At 44.6% G+C, this 19,068-nt stretch overlaps 1 protein-coding gene across 1 annotated transcript in view; it reads left to right on the top strand.

Annotated features, from left to right (window-relative positions):
• Positions 1–19,068, top strand: part of sspo (SCO-spondin) — a 96,780-nt gene that overhangs the window by 5,779 nt on the left and 71,933 nt on the right. Inside the window, exons 8-24 of the mRNA XM_042214465.1 lie at positions 1,783–1,941; positions 2,115–2,200; positions 2,340–2,465; positions 4,495–4,651; positions 7,558–7,801; positions 7,890–8,031; positions 8,131–8,266; positions 9,999–10,171; positions 10,539–10,757; positions 10,847–11,012; positions 11,154–11,406; positions 15,696–15,906; positions 16,142–16,236; positions 16,327–16,583; positions 17,030–17,164; positions 17,429–17,631; positions 17,715–17,842. Of these exons, the coding sequence (XP_042070399.1) occupies positions 1,783–1,941; positions 2,115–2,200; positions 2,340–2,465; positions 4,495–4,651; positions 7,558–7,801; positions 7,890–8,031; positions 8,131–8,266; positions 9,999–10,171; positions 10,539–10,757; positions 10,847–11,012; positions 11,154–11,406; positions 15,696–15,906; positions 16,142–16,236; positions 16,327–16,583; positions 17,030–17,164; positions 17,429–17,631; positions 17,715–17,842 (2,890 nt within the window). The remainder of the gene's footprint in view (positions 1–1,782; positions 1,942–2,114; positions 2,201–2,339; positions 2,466–4,494; positions 4,652–7,557; positions 7,802–7,889; positions 8,032–8,130; positions 8,267–9,998; positions 10,172–10,538; positions 10,758–10,846; positions 11,013–11,153; positions 11,407–15,695; positions 15,907–16,141; positions 16,237–16,326; positions 16,584–17,029; positions 17,165–17,428; positions 17,632–17,714; positions 17,843–19,068) is intronic.

The following is a 19,068-nucleotide window of genomic DNA, read 5'->3' as shown; positions in this document are numbered from 1 at the left end:
GGGTGAAGGGTGAGAATGATGATGAGAAAAGTGATGCATGGAAGAAGCTTGTTAATCATCTGAAGGCGGTTGGGACACTAGGCTGGAACGGACTGAAGTCTTGCAGCACCTGCAAGGTCCCCCCTGCTCAGGACGGCACCTGTAGAAGCCCATCTTAAGTTTGACAGTGAAGATGTAAAAACTCAGAGAACACTTGGGAGTAAGTGCTGTAGTCACATACAACCAAAACTGAGCTTGTCATGTTTGGAGTAAAAGAAATGCATATGATGACCCAAAGAACACCATCCCCATAGTGAAGCAAGGAGGTGGCACCATTACACTTTGGGGATGTTTTTCAGCTAAGTCTGTGAAGTTTCTCAGTCAGCGTTTTGTCTTTCGGGTGAACCAGTTTCTGTCTGAGCGAGTATTTCAGACCCAGCAACACGCTCAGACAGAAACTGGTTCACCCGAAAGACAAAACGCCAAAACACAGACTTAACAATGTGGTGTTTGCTGTACAGTGCAGCGAGGAATGCTCAGACCTCTACATTGGAGAGACCAAACAGCCACTTCACAAGCGCATGGCACAACACAGAAGAGCCACCTCCACAGGACAAGACTCTGCAGTCCATCTGCATCTAAAGGACAAAGGTCACTCTTTCGAGGACAGAGAGGACAGATGGTTTGAAAGAGGAGTGAAAGAAGCCATCTATGTCCACTGTGAGCGACCATCTTTGAACAGAGGCGGGGGTTTACGACACCAACTCTCTGCCATCTATAATCCAGTTTTGAGATCCCTCCCCAGACGCCTTAAGCCCACTCACATCCTGGGCCATCTGACCTCAGGAATTCACATGATAAGGTGGGGCCAGGTTTCACAATGAACTCACCCGAAACTCTGGCTGATTGGGACCCACACCCAGTTTCACACCTTGGCTCAGGCGATTAGAGGATCATCAGGGGGTCCTTTAGTCCCTCTGTGGGGGGAAACTCCCACTAGGTTTATATCTGGGACTCTCCACCATTTGACCTTAGAACTGAAGAAGCGTCTCGGATGAGAGGTGAAACATCTTCAAGCAACTTAAAGAAGTTCAGACGCTTTTCTTTGCAAGCTCCTTTGACTTTTTCAGCTAAGGGTACAGGAAGACTTCAGCACACTGACAGGAGAATCTTCCATGAGCTCATGAATGAAACCTTCTTCCCTGAGATCTTCCAGCACGACAATGACACAAAACATACCACCAAGGAACAACAAACGAATGGCTAAAGAAGCAGCCGATTAAGGTCATGGAGAGGTCTCGACAGTCTCCAGACGTCAGTCCTACAAAGCTTTGAGTTACTAAGCAACAGCCAAGAAATCTAAAGGATTTAGAGAGTTGCTGTAAAGAGGAGGGGCAAAAATCCCCCCTGAGGTGTGAGGTGACCAAGCACAAGAGTGGTCCACCAAGTACTAAGTTATGTTTTGCTTGCGGATCAAAAACTTAAGATAAGACAAGATAAGATAAGATACCTTTATTAGTCCCACGAATGGGAAGTTTCATAAGGCTTATTTGACACAATGACATCTTTTATGAGTTTTTTTCTGTCTATTCTATTTCTTTCCATTAAAATCAAAGTATTATAAAAATGAGAGAACATTTGTGTCTTTTTAAGAGAGAAAACTTATTAATTTAGCAAAGAATTATTTCCCCCACTGTAGTTACCTTTCAGACCAAAGCCATTTGCCTCTAATTGCTGTGACTGCTCGTTCCAAGCTGCTCCTATTTGTATCTAAAATTGTGACTTTGTATTAATTGCTTGCAGGAGTAAGTGTGCATTGGCTGGGAGACTTTGTGTTTGTGGAGAGTGGCCTGGGGGTCAGAGTAAAGTTTGATTTGGTGAACACAGTATACCTGACAGTGACCGCTGAGCACATGGCAGCCACCAGGGGGTTATGTGGAATCTACAACAACAATGCCGACGGTGAGAGAAGTACAGTACAGACACACTTGCAATCAAAGAAGGCTTTCCTTTCTTTCTACATATCTAAGTTGTTCTTTCTTGATGTAACTTTGTTTGCTATGTGTGCTTTCAGACTTTACCCGTCACACGCAGTTGCTTTACATTATTAACCTTTATGTGTTTGTCTACGGTAGATGATTTCACCACAACGGGTGGATCCGTGTCCCAGTATGCTGCCAGCTTTGGCAACTCATGGAAAGTTCCGGACCAACACAGCGAAGTACTGCAGTGAATTCGTTTTACTTTAACTGCAACGTTTTAGGCTTTTTTGGTCATTATTACTTTGTTGTATGAGACAGGCCATATTGGCAGTGTTTTCTGAAATGCATGAGTGAGACTGTGCCCCATGCTTCCCTCAGGGCTGCAGTGATGCAGCTGAGCTTGGTCACAGCTGTGACGTGACAGGAGACACTGCGCTGCGTCAGGAGGCAGAGTCAGTGTGCCGCCGACTCTTGGAAAACCCCTTCACTCATTGCCATCCTCAGGTCAGAGACCTCTGATGCTTTTCAGCCACATAGCATACCTTTTCTTTTCACAGGATTTTTAGCTTCTAGGTGCTGCAGTGTGATCTTCAGTTGTTGTTAGAGGTCAAAGGTTTGCATAAAACCATCATGGCGTGAATTTGGGGCTTTTAGTGTTTTTTTTGTTGTGGACTTTTTCCAGGGTGAGATGATTGCACACCCCACATCTTTAATGACCTTATGAAGCAAATATTGGATGCAACAGTTTAAATTTATTTGGTATTTTCTGAAAATCAAGGGTGAAAATTATACATGCAAGTTTGAATTTGTGCTTACATTCACTGAAGTTTTTTAATAAGCGTGCTGAAGGTTTTGAACTTGACAAGAACAGAGCTTATTAACTTGTCATTATTGAGCATGTTTAACTACAACTGGTAGTTTCTCTTTGGATATTTGGTTAGGATGGTCAAGAATGTCACAGGAACCAGTGAGGACCAAGCCTGCCATGAACTGCAAACACAATCTGTTACTGTCACAGACTGAGAGGATGGCAAGTCTCAACTCAAAACCTTCAAGCTTGACTGAAAAAATGCAGCTTTCTATTTGCACAGCCGGTTGGCTTCTGGAGAAGACCTTCATGGTCAGACGAGACAAAGACAGATCCTTTTGTGTCTGTTACGAGACGTACGCTTGGAGGAATAAAAGTGAAGCTTTCAAACCTAAGAACACTGTATTAACTCCAGGCATGGTGGAGGTAGTACCATGCTCTGTTTGGCTGTCACACAGTAGACGGAACAATTAAGAAGGTGGACTGTCTCACAGCATCACCTCGAATCAACAGATGGTTGAAATATGGATGCAACTGGGACGAACAGGACAATGGTCCTAATTGTCCTGTTCATCCCAGGACAATTGTTACACCTGGTAAAGCAGCAACGCTGATCATTTTATTAAAGATGAAAGAATTTAGACAGTTTTTAACTCTCATGATGCCGCAGTGATCGTTTGACACTGAGATGGAGTTTAGGACCCAGATTACTCCGCAAGGCTCCTGACTATGGTAGCTGTGATGCTCCGATAATCCATCAAGTGGGGCGGCTTCATAGCTTAGCAAAGTTGTGCTGAAACCTTTTTTGACAGATTTCTGAGTGCCGTGTAGCACATAAAATTGATTTGAGGTCAGTAAGCCCAACCAGAATTCATACATGAGGTGAGCTGGATTATAAGGCGCACTGTCGAATTTTGAGAAAATTAAAGGATTTTCTCAAAAAAAGGAAGTGTGCCTTATAGTGCGGAAAGTACAGTATGTGCCTGGAAACCAACCAATTTAAATGAATGTTACTAGTTCTGCCAAGAAGAATGGTCCATTATCCAGCTAAATGTGACGTGTGTTGATGGCTGGTTAAGGTGCCAAGTGCTGAGGAGCATTTAATCAAATATTAGCAGGGGTGTATATTTGAGCCGGTCGAAGTAAAATAGCTCGTGTGTGTGTTAGAGAAAATCTCAAATGAATTTAATCTTATGCTTCCGATATTTGTCTCATAAAGTCATTAAAGATGCAGGTTAAAGTAACCATGAAAAACTCCATGACATTCACGTCCTTGATGAGTTTATGTCAACTTTTGACCACAATTGTAAATGCTGTGTAAATGTACATTTCTCTGAACACCAGGCTGTAAAAAGCTACTCGAGGTAAATAACTGACCAAGTTCACTGTCACAGTTCCAAGAAAGGGAAGGGCTGTACTTACTGCATTAAAGACCAATGACTTGTTATAGATACAGTGTGATTAACTTGTGGTAAATAATATTTCCCCCTGTCTTTACTTGAAGCCAAAGGTGTATTTATTATAATTATAATATCTTAAAACTATACTGACAATCACATTTAACAAGATGTTAACACTGCTGACTTTTATGACTTCAAACACTAAATTTAAATAGATTGATAGCACAGTTTACAATAAGTAAACAGCATAATGTCACAATAATAACACAACCATATCAAGCAATGTGTTTCCTGTAAGATCACTTTGTGTTTCTGTGTCTTTCAGCTGGACCCAGCAGCCTACATAGACACCTGTCTTTACCTGTTTTGCAGCCTGCCAGCCAAAGAGAGGGAGGGGGCAGTGTGTGACACCCTGGCTAGCTACGCCCGAGAGTGTGCCCAACAGCACATCATCTTAATGTGGAGGACACCCACCCTGTGTGGTAAGGAAATGTCTCACGTCTCCTCTGTCCTCCCCTGCCTTCTGCTCTCAGAGTGATCTTGCGTTACATCTGATAAATGCGACGACTGGGTGTTCAGTCAGTGGATCAATTCAGTAAAATTGCTTACACAGCATTTAGCTAAAGTTTGCTAACATCATAGATATAAAAAAGGGAATGCAACCAACATGATGTCACTCATTGGTTTGACTCACATTTTGAAGCCTCTGTTTCAGCATTCTTGGTTGTAAGGAGCCTCATGTCTCTATATTGCAGTTGAGTATGGTAATGTAGTGTTATGGTATATAATTTGTGTCCAGACTTACTGACTATTCAGCTAATGCTATCTGCTTGGTTAGCCAGAAGCATCCATAAAATGCTACGGATGCATTGCTTTGACACAGAAACCGGGATTTTAATTTAGGGTCTGTAGGTTCTAACTTTATTTTGAACTCAGTAACAGTATCTATACGTAGGACTCTCTCTGAGTTCCAAAGCAGTGCTGACTCACAGCACATTATTATAAACTGTAAGCAACCATATCTTCTCTCACAGCAACCGGTCGCAGCAGATGGCCCCGCCCCTCCCTGAGCCTGGGTCTGGTGCAGGTTACTTCCTGTTAAAAGGGAGTTTTTCCTTCCCACTGTCACTGCTGCATGAATAAAATTGAATTGAGTTGAATATCTCTGGCTAGGTTAGGGTTAGGGAACCTCTCTTCTTTAATAAGAATAAGAATAACTTTATTTTTCCCGAGGGAAATCCTTTTGTCATGTACATGCTCAAAGCAGCAGGAGAATCAGAGGAACAGATGAATAAGATATAAAATATATACAATAATAATAGTAGTGTACAGTAATATACAGTAGTAGGATAGTGCAAGACATAGTATCAAATAACTCTAACGAATATATATGACTGGATCCTGGAGAATAAATAACTTAACTATCAGTGCAGGAGATTCTAGAAAGTGACATAGTATTGTGCAATAGAATAAAGGGAGTAGCAGCGTATGATGGGGGGATGAAACACATATTCAATAAGGTACTGTTGGGTAATATCGCACGGTCTGAAAGGGAACAGAATAACATTGGTATTAGTCGCAGGAAAATCACCTACAGAGTAAGGAAGAGTTATACAGTCTTATTGCCACCGGCACAAAGGATTTCCTGTGGCGGTCAGTTCTGCATTTCGGGGCAATGAGTCTTTTGCTGCGTGTGCTCCGATGGTCCATCATGGGGGCGTGCATGGGGTGGGAGGGGTTATTCATGATAGAAACAAGCTTTTTTAGCATTCTCCTCTCAGACACCTCCTCCAGGTTCTCAAGTCTGACACCCAGGACAGAACCAGCCTTTTTAATCAGTTTGTTCAGCCTGTTGGCATCGGCTGTCTTCACCCCACTGCCCCAGCACACAGCTGCAAAGAACACAGCGCTCTCCACCACAGAGTGATAAACATGGTCAGCATTTTCCTACCAACATTGAAGGACCTGAGTCACCTCAGTAGGAAAAGCCGACTCTGCCCTTTTTTGAAGATAGCATTGGTGTTCTTGGTCCAGTCCAGTTTACAGTCCAAGTGTACCCCCAGGTACCGGTAGTCCTCAACTATCTCCACATCAGCCCCTCTGATGGTGACAGGGTTAGGAGGAGGAGCCTGCTTCCTAAAGTCCATGATCAGTTCTTTTGTCTTTGTGATGTTAAGTTGTAGGTGGTTAAGCTCACACCACTCGACAAAGCTGTCCACCACACTCCTGTACTCCTCCTCCTGTCCATCCCTGATACAGCCCACAATGAGCAGCAGCTCTTCAGTCGGACATGCTGTGGTCGACTTGTTAAATAGTCCATAATCTAAGCTACCAGTGGGGTGTCCACCTGCATTTATGTGAGCTTATTCCCCAGCAGTGATGGTCTGATCGTATTAAAAGCACTGGAGAAGTCAAAGAACATGACCGTCCCAGTGCTCCCAACAATGTCCAGATGAGAATAAGCCTGGTCCAGCAGGTAGATGATGGCATCCTCCACGCCGATACGAGGTTGATAGGCAAACTGCAGGGGGTCCAGCCAGGGCTCCACGAGCAGACGCAGATGTTTCAGGATGAGTCTCTCTAGCGTCTTCATGACATGTGAAGTCAGAGCCACTGGCCTGTAGTCACCGAAGGTCAACGGGTTGATCTTTTTAGGGTCAGGAACCAGGCAGGATGTCTTCCAGAGTGATGGGACTCTGCATTTCCAGACTCATGTTGAAGATCTGTTGTAGAACTCCAGACAGCTGGGAAGCACAGCACCTGAGGGCCCTGGGACTGACACCGTCAGGGCCAGCAGCTTTGCTGGAGTGGAGTCTGCCCAATTCTCCTTTTGATGTCATCTGCTGAGAGGGACAGGGTGAGACGGTCTGAGGGGGCAGGAGAGGGGGGAGGAGAAAGGAGAAGATGGGAAGAGCTGGGTGTGGAGACAGGAGCCGCAGGGCAGTCAAACCTATTGAAGTGCAGATTTAGGTTGTTTGCACTTTCGATGTCCCCATCCATCCCAACACCTCTCTTTCGTCTCAGGCCAGTGATGGCCCCCATTCCATTCCACACCTCCCTGGTGCTGTTGTCCTGCAGTTTGTTTTCCAGCCTCCTTCTGTAGGACTCTTTACCCTCTGCAATCTTGGCTTTCAGCTCCTTCTGCACCAGTTTCAGCTGATCTCTGTCACTGTTTCTGAAAGCTCTTTTCTTCTTGTTCAGGGTTGCTTTGATGTCTTTGGTAACCCAGGGCTTATTGTTGGAGAAGCACAAAATGTTTTTTTGGGATCCACAGTGTCCACACAGAAGTTAATATAATCTGTAACACAGCCTGTCAGATTGTCAATATTGTCCTGATGAGAATCACGTTATAATAATGCTGCTTTCTCTCTTTTATCTGTCCTTTCAGACCGTGTCTGTCCCAGAGGTCAGGTGTTTTCAGACTGCATATCCTCCTGTCCTCCCAGTTGTACTTCTCCACAGCCCCCCGCAGCCATGGGCCAGTGCAGGGACGAGTGTGTTGGAGGATGCGAGTGCCCTCCAGGCCTCTATTTTCACCAGGGAAGGTGTCTGAAAAGAGATGATTGTCCTTGCTTTCATCGCAGACGCACATACCAGTCAGGGGACAAAATACAACAGAGATGCAACACCTGGTGAGGAGGGAGTCTTTTCCTGTCAACTCTTCATCGTTTACCCATTTTGCCCATTTATGTGCAACTTTTTTTGCCTTTACCTTGACAGTGTGTGTAGCTCGGGTCAGTGGCAGTGTACTGGGGAGAAGTGTGCGGCAGAGTGCGCCCTGATGGGCGGTTTACAGGTGACCACTTTTGACAAAAAGAGGTACTCACTGCAGGGAAGCGACTGCTCCTTCATTGCTGTGGAGGTGAGCCATGTGTAGAGAAATGCAATCAAACACATTTGCTTACACTATGAGGCAGATTTGTGCATTGTTACTTTGTTCTTATTCTCTGTGTGTTTTCAGGACTTTGTTGACAGGAAGGTAGTTGTGAGTGTGCGCTGTGGAGAATGTACGGCAGGGGGAGGGGAAGGAGGACGGGGGTGTCTAAAGGAGATGTCAGTAACAGCTCTCCGGACCACAGTCACCATCACAGACACCGGTATGGTATGAAGGTTTGCTTGATAGATCACAGGAAATCAAATCTAGATGTGTCTAGTAGTTTGTTTCTCTTACTGTTCTCTTTAGGCTCACAACACAGCTTTACCCAGCAATTAATGCTGCTTTAGACCATCGACTGTATACAAAAACAACACCAAAATCACAAACAAGCTTGTGTCCAGTTTGACAACTTTAACTATATACCCATCGATGTCTAGGGATGGGTATCGTTTAGGTTTTATCCAAAACCGGTGCCAAACCAGTACTTTTGAAATGGTGCCGGTGCTTAAACGGTGCTCGAACCGGTGCTTAAACAATGGAGAACACAAACTTTGTCCAAAAACCTCTCATGTTCAGCTGTTTTTTTTAAAAAGATAACAATGTTAGCCTTTTCTGCAGCTATGGGGCATATATGGTATCACTCTTGGCTGGAAGCAGTCTTAAACAATGGAAAAAACACAAACTTTGTCCAAAAACCTCTCATGTTTAGCTGTGTTCCACTTTTTCTTTGGCCATTTTAGCCTTTTTGGCCAGGGTGAAGGGAGCATCTGCCATCAAACAAGAAGACAGCCGCATGTAGCTATGATGGTGTTTGCTAGTTCACCTTACATGCATTAATGTAATAACGTGGTTAGCCTACTCAACGTAAATTACACACGAACAACATTAAGCTCCTCACGCAGAGAAGAACAGCTGCTGCTGCATCATCATCCGCATCATGTTGCTAACTCCGGCTCCGATAACAGGCACCACACCCGCAGTAGATGTGCTCGGTCTTTGATAGCAAGCTATCAAATACAGTGCATTTCTCTGCTTTAAAAAAAGGTGTTTCATCAGATTCGAGGTGTTACCTCCTTTGTAGTGATGCGCGAATCATGAACGAATCGTTCAATAAGAATCACTTTAATGACTCACAAGCCCAACTGACTCACTGACTCATCCCTGTTGCTGTTAGCAAACTAATTTCATTAGTAGAAATATATCTAGCTTATAATTAAAACTGTGTGAAAAAAAACAACAGCCAGTTTCTTAACGAAAACATTTCTGCTCTGAACTGGAAGAAAAAACCCTGAGTAGAAGCTCACATCAAGACAATAGCTCCTCAGTTCACAGTTGTGTCGCTCTGCTAACATGCTAACAGCACATTTGAGCTACTCACCCCCTCCCTTCCTGTGCTGAATCGTAGCCTAAGCGAATCACTCAAGGACTCACTCACCCCCTCCCTCCTGGCTCAAAGCTTCTTCTTCTTCTTTGTAGCTCTGCTCTAAAAGAACGTACGTATCTGGGCCCACCTACTATCCTTGGAAAGGTAAAATGATTGGCTAGAATCCAAAGTGTATGACATCTTAGGACAAAAAAGCACCGAAATAAAGCACCGAAATGTGCGCTGCTTTTCGGTCTGGTTACTACCGTTTATGTCAGAACTGCTGCCATTATCAATAAGTCAGTTATTTACAAAAAATAATAACATAGTTTTATGTAGTTGTTGCAAACGCATTCACCTGGGGCAAAGGTGCAAGATTGTGGCTATTTGAGGAACTGCAGTTTTTGGTTCTTTTGCAAGGACTTCTTTTTACAACCTTGCAGGCTGCAGCTTGCGTCATAGTGCAGCATTTTTGTGCAATCAAAGCACAAACAGGCTTTTATAGTAGACACTGTAGAGCGTCTTGGACTTTTAGATCGAATGTGCTGATTGCATTCTCATTGGTTACAGCTGATATTGTTACCTTCAGGTTCAGTGACACAGAATGGCCAGAAGGAAGCGGTGCCCTTGGTAACAGGGGATCTAGCTGTGCTTAAGGCCTCCTCCTCATTTCTGCTCATCCAGATGTTTGGAGCCCAGATTCTGTGGTACCTAGATGGACCCCTGGCGTTCATCACCTTGCAGCCTGGCTTTGGAAACAAGGTGATCTTCAAACTACTCCTAGTGCTTTCATTATACTGTCCAACTGTAACATGGTTCAGAGGTCCAGTTTAGTGACCCAAGGTAGCTTCTGCAGATTAGCAAATTAGCTGTACAGATGTCACCCTCAAGTTATAACATCATTTAAGTGGGTGTTATATAGAAATGCCCCAACCATAATGTTGTCACAGAGCCAACCTGCGATCTGCAAAGAAATAAGACACGTTCTAGTATGTGGAATCTCAAAGAGAAGCGCGCTAGGGCCAGGTGGTAGGCACTAAACTGTAAACTTACCATAAAACACAATGTTCAAGCAATTCCATAACATGGGATCAATCCTTCTATGTTGGACATGGGTATATATGACAAGGTGCGCGGCCTGTGTGGAACACTGACCTGGAACCAGCGTGACGACTTTACCACCCCAGAAGGAGATGTGGAGAACAGCGTGACATCCTTTGTGGCGAAATTCACAACAGCGCTCTGCACCCTGCCTGGAGGAGCTACACCAGAGGCCTGCTCCACGTACACCCAGAGGCGGCAGTATGCAGAGACTGTGTGTGCTGTCCTCCACAGCCCCATCTTTCAGGTCAGTGTGATGGGTACTTCTGGTCATCTCTCACGAGTTTGTTGCCTTCGCTTTTATTCACACCTGCACCTCCATCTCTGATTCTACAGTTGTGTCACGACGTGGTGGAGAGGGAGCCATATTTCCGTCTCTGTCTGTCAGAGGTTTGCAGCTGTGTGCCGCAGGGAGCCTGTCACTGCACCGTCCTCACTGCCTATGCCCGACACTGTGCTCAGGAAGGTGTTGTGGTCCAGTGGCGCAACCGCACCTTCTGCAGTAAGCTGGAGGACCGTTGTTTGTGTTGTTTTGAGGCTTTGAGGGAAAAGTTATTACTATTTAGAGACCAAAAGAATGTTTTTTCTGATACAGTGTGCTAAAACCAATGCTCTGCTACGCTATCTCTTCCTTTCTCCTCAGCAATGCAGTGTTCAGGGGGTCAGGTGTACCAGGAGTGCGGTCGCACTTGTGGGAACTCATGCTCAGATTTGAGACACGGCTGGAGCTGTGATGACAGTCGCAGTCAAAGCTTGTGTGTTCCAGGCTGCCAGTGCCCACCAGGGCTTGTGCAGGACCAGCAGGGTCAGTGTGTTCCCATCTCTTTGTGCCCATGCATGCAAGGAGCAGTGATGTATTCACCTGGGGCCGTGGTTCAGAATAACTGCAACACCTGGTATGTAGTCAAGGAGTTTGTCTCACCTTTCTGCCGCTGCACACTTTGATCATGAAATACGTTTAGATTGAGAATTTTTAAATCTTTTATGAAATATTAAAGATGCAGATGTACACAAAAAAATAAACACTTCGTAAATGCATCAGAGCTCAGTGGGGAAAAAATCATACTGGATATCAATACTGGTATGGACTGGTCAGGAACCAGAGAACGAAACATCATTTATGGAAATGAAGACTACCAACCTGCAGATGGCTAAATTCAAAGACTCCCAAAATTCAAAGTGAATAAAAGATGCAGTGGTACTCAGTAGTTTGTATTGCCCCCATTGTGGTGGATGGTGTCCGGGGGATCTGCTTCCTGATCAGGAGCAGGGCATCACTGAGCTGCTGGACATTCTGAGGTACACTGAGGTCAAACACAGTGTCCCACAGATGTTCTGTTGCATTTAGGTCAAGTGAGGTCAGGGCCAGTCAGTGGTGTAAATTCCTTTATCCTCCAGGAACAGCCTGCATACTCTCACCATATGAGGCCGGGCATTGCCGTGCACCAGGAGACACCCAGGACTGCCTCCACCAGCGCAGGGTCTGACAGTGGGTCCAAGAAGCTCATCCTGATACTTAAACGCTGCCTAGCCTGTAGAGGTCTGCATGTGTTCCCCAAACCATCACTGACCCACCACCAATCTGTTCATGCTGAATGATGTTACAGGCAGCTCTCCACAGATTCTCCAGGCTCTTTCACATCTGTCACATGTGCTCAGGGTGAACCTGCTCTGAAAAGCACAGAGCACCAGTGGTAGCCCTGTCATTCCTGCTAGTTGGCAACTGACAATGCCAAATATCAAACTGGGCCCCACGATAGCTACGATAGGCTCCAGCACCCCCCGTGACCCAGAGAAGGATAAGCGGAAGCGAATGGATGGATGGATCATCCCGAGGGAAATTGGGTTAAGGCTGCCAGCCTTGCCAGTCTTACCCTTCCGACCATACAGAAAGACAGGTCAGAGAGGTATAACAATGGAAAATGCACAACATGAGGAAAGACCCCCCCAGACTGAGCTCCAAAAGGGAGATCAGTTTGAGAACAGAAAAAAACACCTCAGCACATAAATCATCAGATCTCACAACATAGAAGACATGAGCTTCGAAGGCGTTTGGAGGGGCTGGGGGCTGAGTGTAGGTCTGTGTCAGTGCGTGTGTGTGTGTGTGTGTGTTCCATGTTCAACTGAGAGAAAGTTTCCATTCACCCGGTTAAGCAAAAGTCAACAATTTTCGATCGATGCGGGCGGCCTTGAATGAGGGGAAAGAGTCACAACACAGTTTTGTTATCTAAGGGAGAATTTTTGTTGAAAAGCAATTTGTGTTGAATCTCCTCCAAGCTCTTGAGAGTGTGCTGGGAGACACAGCAATGACACATATTGATGTACCACCCTGGTTGAGTTGGGCTACCTGTCCTCCACCATAAAAGCCTCCTGTTTGGGGAATCTCATTGTTGCTTCTCTAATGCAGTTAATTTCATTATAACCCCAAAACTGATCAACAGCCCCTCTGCTACTTAACTGACCACATCAGTATCCCCTGATGTCCTCGGATTAATCTGGTATACTACACTTCTGAAGAAAGCAGAAATTAATGAAGTTACTTAGGTGTCATTTTTCTTTGACCTCATATAGATGATTGCTTTTATGATTTTTGTTTTTTAACAGTACATTGTAAAAGCAGCCCTTTCTCTTTTATGGCTATCTGAGTGCAGCTTTTATCATTCGCCACCGGTCATAAAGACTCAGTTGAAGTAAGCATGTTTCATCATCATCGCCTGCAGAGCTACAGTATCATACTGACCCGGTTTCATGAACAAAGTCCTGTTTTATGAGTGTGGTAGGCGAGGACGCATTGTTACAGATTTGTGCCTGTTCATCAGTGAGGACAGGTCGGTCTCTATGGAAACTCCTGACGTTGTGAGCCTGGCTGTAATAACTGGGGTAATTTGAATTTAGCTGTACCCTTGTGAATATCTGCACAAGTTAGCATTAGCCCAACTTTTATGTCGTATACATGGCTTGCAAAAGTATTCGGCCCCTTGAACTTTCCCACATTTTGTCACATTACAGCCACAAACATGAATCAGTTTTATTGGAATTCCAGGTGAAAGACCAACACAAAGTGGTGCACACGTGAGAAGTGGAACGAAAATCATACATGATTCCAAGCATGTTTTACCAATAAATAACTGCAAAGTGGGGTGTGCGTAATTATTCAGCCCCTGAGTCAATACTTTGTAGAACCAGCTTTTGCTGCAGTTCCAGCTGCCAGTCTTTAGGGTCTGTCTCTACCAGCTTTGCACATCTACAGACTGAAATCTTTGCCCATTCTTCTTTGAAACAGCTCCAGCTCAGTCAGATTAGATGGACAGCGTTTGTGAACAGCAGTTTTCAGATCTTGCCACAGATTCTGGATTGGATTTAGATCTGGACTTTGACTGGGCCGTTCTAACACATGGATATGTTTTGTTTTAAACCATCCCATTGTTGCCCTGGCTTTATGTTTAGGGTCGTTGTCCTGCTGGAAGGTGAACCTCCGCCCCAGTCTCAAGTCTTTTGCAGACTCCAAGAGGTTTTCTTCCAAGACTGCCCTGTATTTGGCTCCATCCATCTTCCCATCAACTCTGACCAGCTTCCCTGTCCCTGCTGAAGAGAAGCACCCCCAGAGCATGATGCTGCCACCACCATATCTGACAGTGGGGATGGTGTGTTCAGAGTGATGTGCAGTGTTAGTTTTCCACACATAGCGTTTTGCATGTTTGGTCTCATCTGACCAGAGCAGCTTCTTCCACATGTTTGCTGTGTCCCCACATGGCTTGTGGCAAACTGCAAACGGGACTTCTTATGGTTTTCTGTTAACAATGGCTTTCTTCTTGCCACTCTTCCATAAAGGCCAACTTTGTGCAGTGCACGACTAATAGTTGTCCTATGGACAGATTCCCCCACCTGAGCTGTAGATCTCTGCAGCTCGTCCAGAGTCACCATGGGCCTCTTGGCTGCATTTCTGATCAGCGCTCTCCTTGTTCGGCCTGTGAGTTTAGGTGGACGGCCTTGTCTTGGTAGGTTTACGGTTGTGCCATACTCCTTCCATTTCTGAATGATGGCTTGAACAGTGCTCCGTGGGATGTTCAAGGCTTGGGAAATCTTTTTGCAGCCTAAGCCTGCTTTAAATGTCTCAATAACTTTATCCCTGACCTGTCTGCTGTGTTCTTTGGACTTCATGGTGTTGTTGCTCCCAATATTCTCTTAGACAACCTCTGAGGCCGTCACAGAGCAGCTGTATTTGTACTGACATTAGATTACACACAGGTGCACTATGTAGTCATTAGCACTCATCAGGCAACGTCTATGTGCAACTGACTGCACTCAGACCAAAGGGGGCTGAATAATTACGCACACCCTACTTTGCAGTTATTGATTTGTAACAAATGTTTGGAATCATGTATGATTTTCGTTCCACTTCTCACGTGTGCACCACTTTGTTTTGGTCTTTCACCTGGAATTCCAATAAAACTGATTCATGTTTGTGGCTGTAATGTGACAAAATGTGGGAAAGTTCAAGGGAGCCAAATACTTTTGCAAGACACTGTATTTAAATGACTGCAACTGCAAACTATAGATGCACATAAGAGCGTGATGCCTACTTGGTGGTGCAAGAGCTCTGATGAAATCACTCTATGTTCCTGCTTGCTGATACAGGATAGGTTGATTTCATTGCATTTCTTCACCATGTAACGGCAGTGTGCATTACTCTGTGGGTTTAAGTAACTTACCGACGGCTCAGATTAGTTTCTCTCTGATTTCTAATATATTGGGACATGTTGGTCTGTACAGAGTCCGTTTTGTACATGACTTGTTTCCTTTGAGCTGGTGATATCAGTCTGACCTGAGTAATTGCTATGAGGAAACAGGGAAATTCTGGTTAATCATTAAGCAGATATCGTAAATGACATACAGTATATCAGGGCACGTTAAATGAAAAACACTGGCTGTTGATTCAAGTGAATCATTAAGTGATTCTCGTCACGCCTCAGCTGCTGTTAAAGGAGAATAAAAATGTATGGATGATAGTTTAGTGTCGTCACTATGAAGTCTGCTTTATAGTGTATTCACTGTTTCACCTGCTAAACCAAACTTGTTAATAACAACATTTCAGTAATAATCTTTAATAGACCTATAATGTCTTGGTAATAGCATTCAGTAGATGTTCATACTAACTCCGCTCCCTCGTCTCTTCCCTCCATAGTGTGTGTGAGCAGGGATTGTTTAACTGCACTCAAGAGCTCTGTGAGGAGGTGAACCAGTGCCCCGGCACTCTGGTCTACTCCCCACGCTCCTGCCTCCTCACCTGCTCGAGCCTGGACCCTCCTGGCCAACAGCAGGGGTCAAGCGTCATGCAGTCAAGCTGCAGAGAGCCCCTGTCTGGCTGTGTGTGTCCACAGGGGACTGTCTTACTAGTGAGTGAAAACCTTTTTGTGCAGGTTTATGCAGATGTTGCTGTAGGTTTATGATCACATTCATTTCTGTTCCAGTCATATCCTCCCGAGGCCCTGCCTATTAATGCATGTCCTCTGTAGTGGACACACTACTTTTTATTCAACATTTGTGAGTTTAGAGACAAACAACACAACGAGAGCTGTAGTCTTTGATCATGACTGACATTTTCATACTTTACATCTTCTTTTCCTTCAGGGCGACCGCTGTGTTCTGCCAGATGAATGTCCATGTCACCACAATGGTCGACTTTATTACAGCAATGACACCATCACTAAGGACTGCAACACATGGTAATGTATGAGCTGAGTGCATCAAAATTCTTTAAGATATATTAATTATAAACGTATTCTTTTTACAACGGTATCATTTTTTCCCTGCAGTGTGTGCAATGAGCGTCGCTGGCACTGTGGCCGCTCTGCCTGTGCTGGTGTATGTGTGGCAACGGGGGACCCGCACTATGTGACGTTCGACGGTCGTTGCTACTCTTTCCTGGGTGACTGCCAGTACGTGTTAGCCAGGGAGACCAGCGGCTTATTCAGCGTCACGGCGGAGAACGTGCCGTGCGGAAGCACGGGAGTCACCTGCACAAAATCAGTCACCCTCAGTCTGGGAAACACGGTCATACATCTTCTAAGAGGTAGAGGGCTCAATGGTGCTGCTAAATGAGAGTTTATATCCAGCAAACATGGCCCCTTGCAACCCATGTGAGAGCAGAATACTGCTTTAGAAAAAGACCCCTATTCACAAGAGGTCACCACATAGTTGATATGTCAGATTTTTACACCACATACCCAACTACTACACTCAAACTAGAGACCTTCTGATTCATACTCAAACATGTAAATCATTGCACGGGTAAGCTACTTGGCCTCAAAGGCAAAACCCCGAACGTCCCATCAAACAAGTTCGTCTGTGATCTTGAGTTTAACTTAACTTTCACTGAAGTTTTGAATCACTTGTGTGTTCTTAGGTGCTGTTTTTATCAGACATGACTCACAAATGTGTCCTATTTCTATTTTGGCAAAGTGATTGTACTATGTGAGGAAAGTGAGGGTCTAATTGCTGAACTGTCTGTGACATTAGGTAATGCTGTGACAGTAAATGGGATGCCAGTTAGCCTACCAAAGTCTTACAGTGGCAGTGGCCTGACTTTGGAAAAAGTTGGCCTGTTTGTGTCCCTCTCGTCACGTCTTGGAGTCACTTTGCTGTGGGATGGAGGTAAGACGCACACATATAAACTAAATATAAAAGATCCTTTGCAGAAAATACACAGAAAAACATTGAAATACTTAAAGTGACACGCATTTGCTCCTTTAAAGTAGGGATGTAAGTTCATCCCTACTGGCCGTTAGAGCGATTGCAGCCTGTCACAATTATCAGTATTTACAACAACATTAGTACATGTAGTTGCCATAGTGTCTGTGCCTTGCTTAAAAACTCTGTCCCATAATTGCTGCTTGCAACTTGCATTTCTTCTTTCAGGTATGCGTGTGTACGTGCGTTTGGCGGCCCATCTTCGTGGTCGGGTCGGGGGCCTGTGTGGTAACTTTGATGGGGACACAGAGAACGACTTCACAACACGGCAGGGAATTGTGGAATCGACAGCCGAGCTGTTTGGAAACTCTTGGAAGGTCAGCCCATCCTGCCCTGACGTGGCAGACCAGGACCTCCGGGACCCCTGCGCTGTAAGTTCACATTCACACACACACACAGAGGGATTTTTGGTTTTAGTCTGCGTTACACTAAGTTCTGACACTGTCTTCTTCAGCTGAACCCCCACAGAGTGACATGGGCCAGGAAAAAATGTGCTGTGCTGACTCAGGGACTCTTCTCAAGGTGCCACCCTGAGGTGCCCTTTCAGCAGTATTATGACTGGTGTGTCTTTGATGCTTGTGGGTGAGTGGCAGCGCTAATCTATGCAAGACATATTAAACCTAAAAAAATATATACCGTATTTTTTGGACCATAAGGCGCACCGGATTAGCATTAAGTGAAACAAAACAGTCAGATAAGTCAAACTTTATTAAACTCATTCTTCTTGCTTCCTCCACTTTCCTACCATTGATTCATTAATGTTGAATTCTCTGCAGCTGCTCTGTTTCCACGTTGTTGCAGTATATTAATGATTAACCTCGTATTATGGATGGATTATCTCAGTTGTTCTCCTGACTGAAGTTTGGTCCGTTTACAGCATCCTGCCATGCGTTTGCATTTGTCCCTAACCATCAGGAACCCTCACGTTAACTTTTATCGAGTGGAAAAAAGTTAATGTTCATCCTCCAGCTTCACTGTGTTTATATTATGCTAACATAGCTGTGTTGCTAGCGATCACGTAACACATCATTATATAGCAGCTAGCCCAACTTCAGTAACCCTATAAACGTCACTGCTGTTTAGTTTTCTGTCTTCATTTATGCTGGAAGTGACAGCAGAGCTGTACGTTTGAATGTTTCAGAAATCTCAGTCAGAACATGCTATATCATGCTTAGGTGGAAACTAGCACGCTAACTTCCTGCTAACTTCTAACTCTGTTAAATGTAATAAATCCTGTTTTCATGGATGTCTGGATGTTAAACTTAATTGTTACACCTGGTAAAGCAGCAACACTGATCATTTTATTAGAGATGAAAGACTTTAGACAGTTTTTAACTCTCAGTGATGCTGCAGTGATCGTTTGACTTTGGGACCTGAAGCCGACGGATTTAGGACCCAGATTACTCTGTGAGGCTCCTGACTGTGGCAGCCGTAATGCTCTGACCATCCATCAAGCAGTGCGGCTTCATAGCTACCAAAGTCGTACTAAAACATTGTTGACAGATTTTTGAGCGCCGTGAGGCACATAAAATCGGTTCGAGGTCAGTAAGCACAGCCAGAATTCATGCATAAGTATTATAAGGCGCACTGCAGATTTCTGAGAAAATTAAAGGATTTTAAGTGTGCCTTATAGTGCGGAAAATACAGTTGTATCTAGCGTATTTATAATGCTGCAAGGTTAATGGGGTAATCTATTTTGCACTTTATCATCAGTAGGGATGGGTATCGTTTAGGTTTTATCCGATACCGGTGCCAAATCGGTACTTTTGAAACGGTGCCGGTGCTTAAACGGTGCTCGAACCGGTGCT

The sequence above is a fragment of the Haplochromis burtoni genome, unplaced genomic scaffold (assembly GCF_018398535.1).
Source record: "Haplochromis burtoni strain Fernald_Lab_line unplaced genomic scaffold, NCSU_Asbu1 Contig_569, whole genome shotgun sequence".
Classification (NCBI taxonomy): Eukaryota; Metazoa; Chordata; class Actinopteri; order Cichliformes; family Cichlidae; genus Haplochromis; species Haplochromis burtoni.
This window is presented reverse-complemented; position numbering and strand designations above follow the sequence as displayed.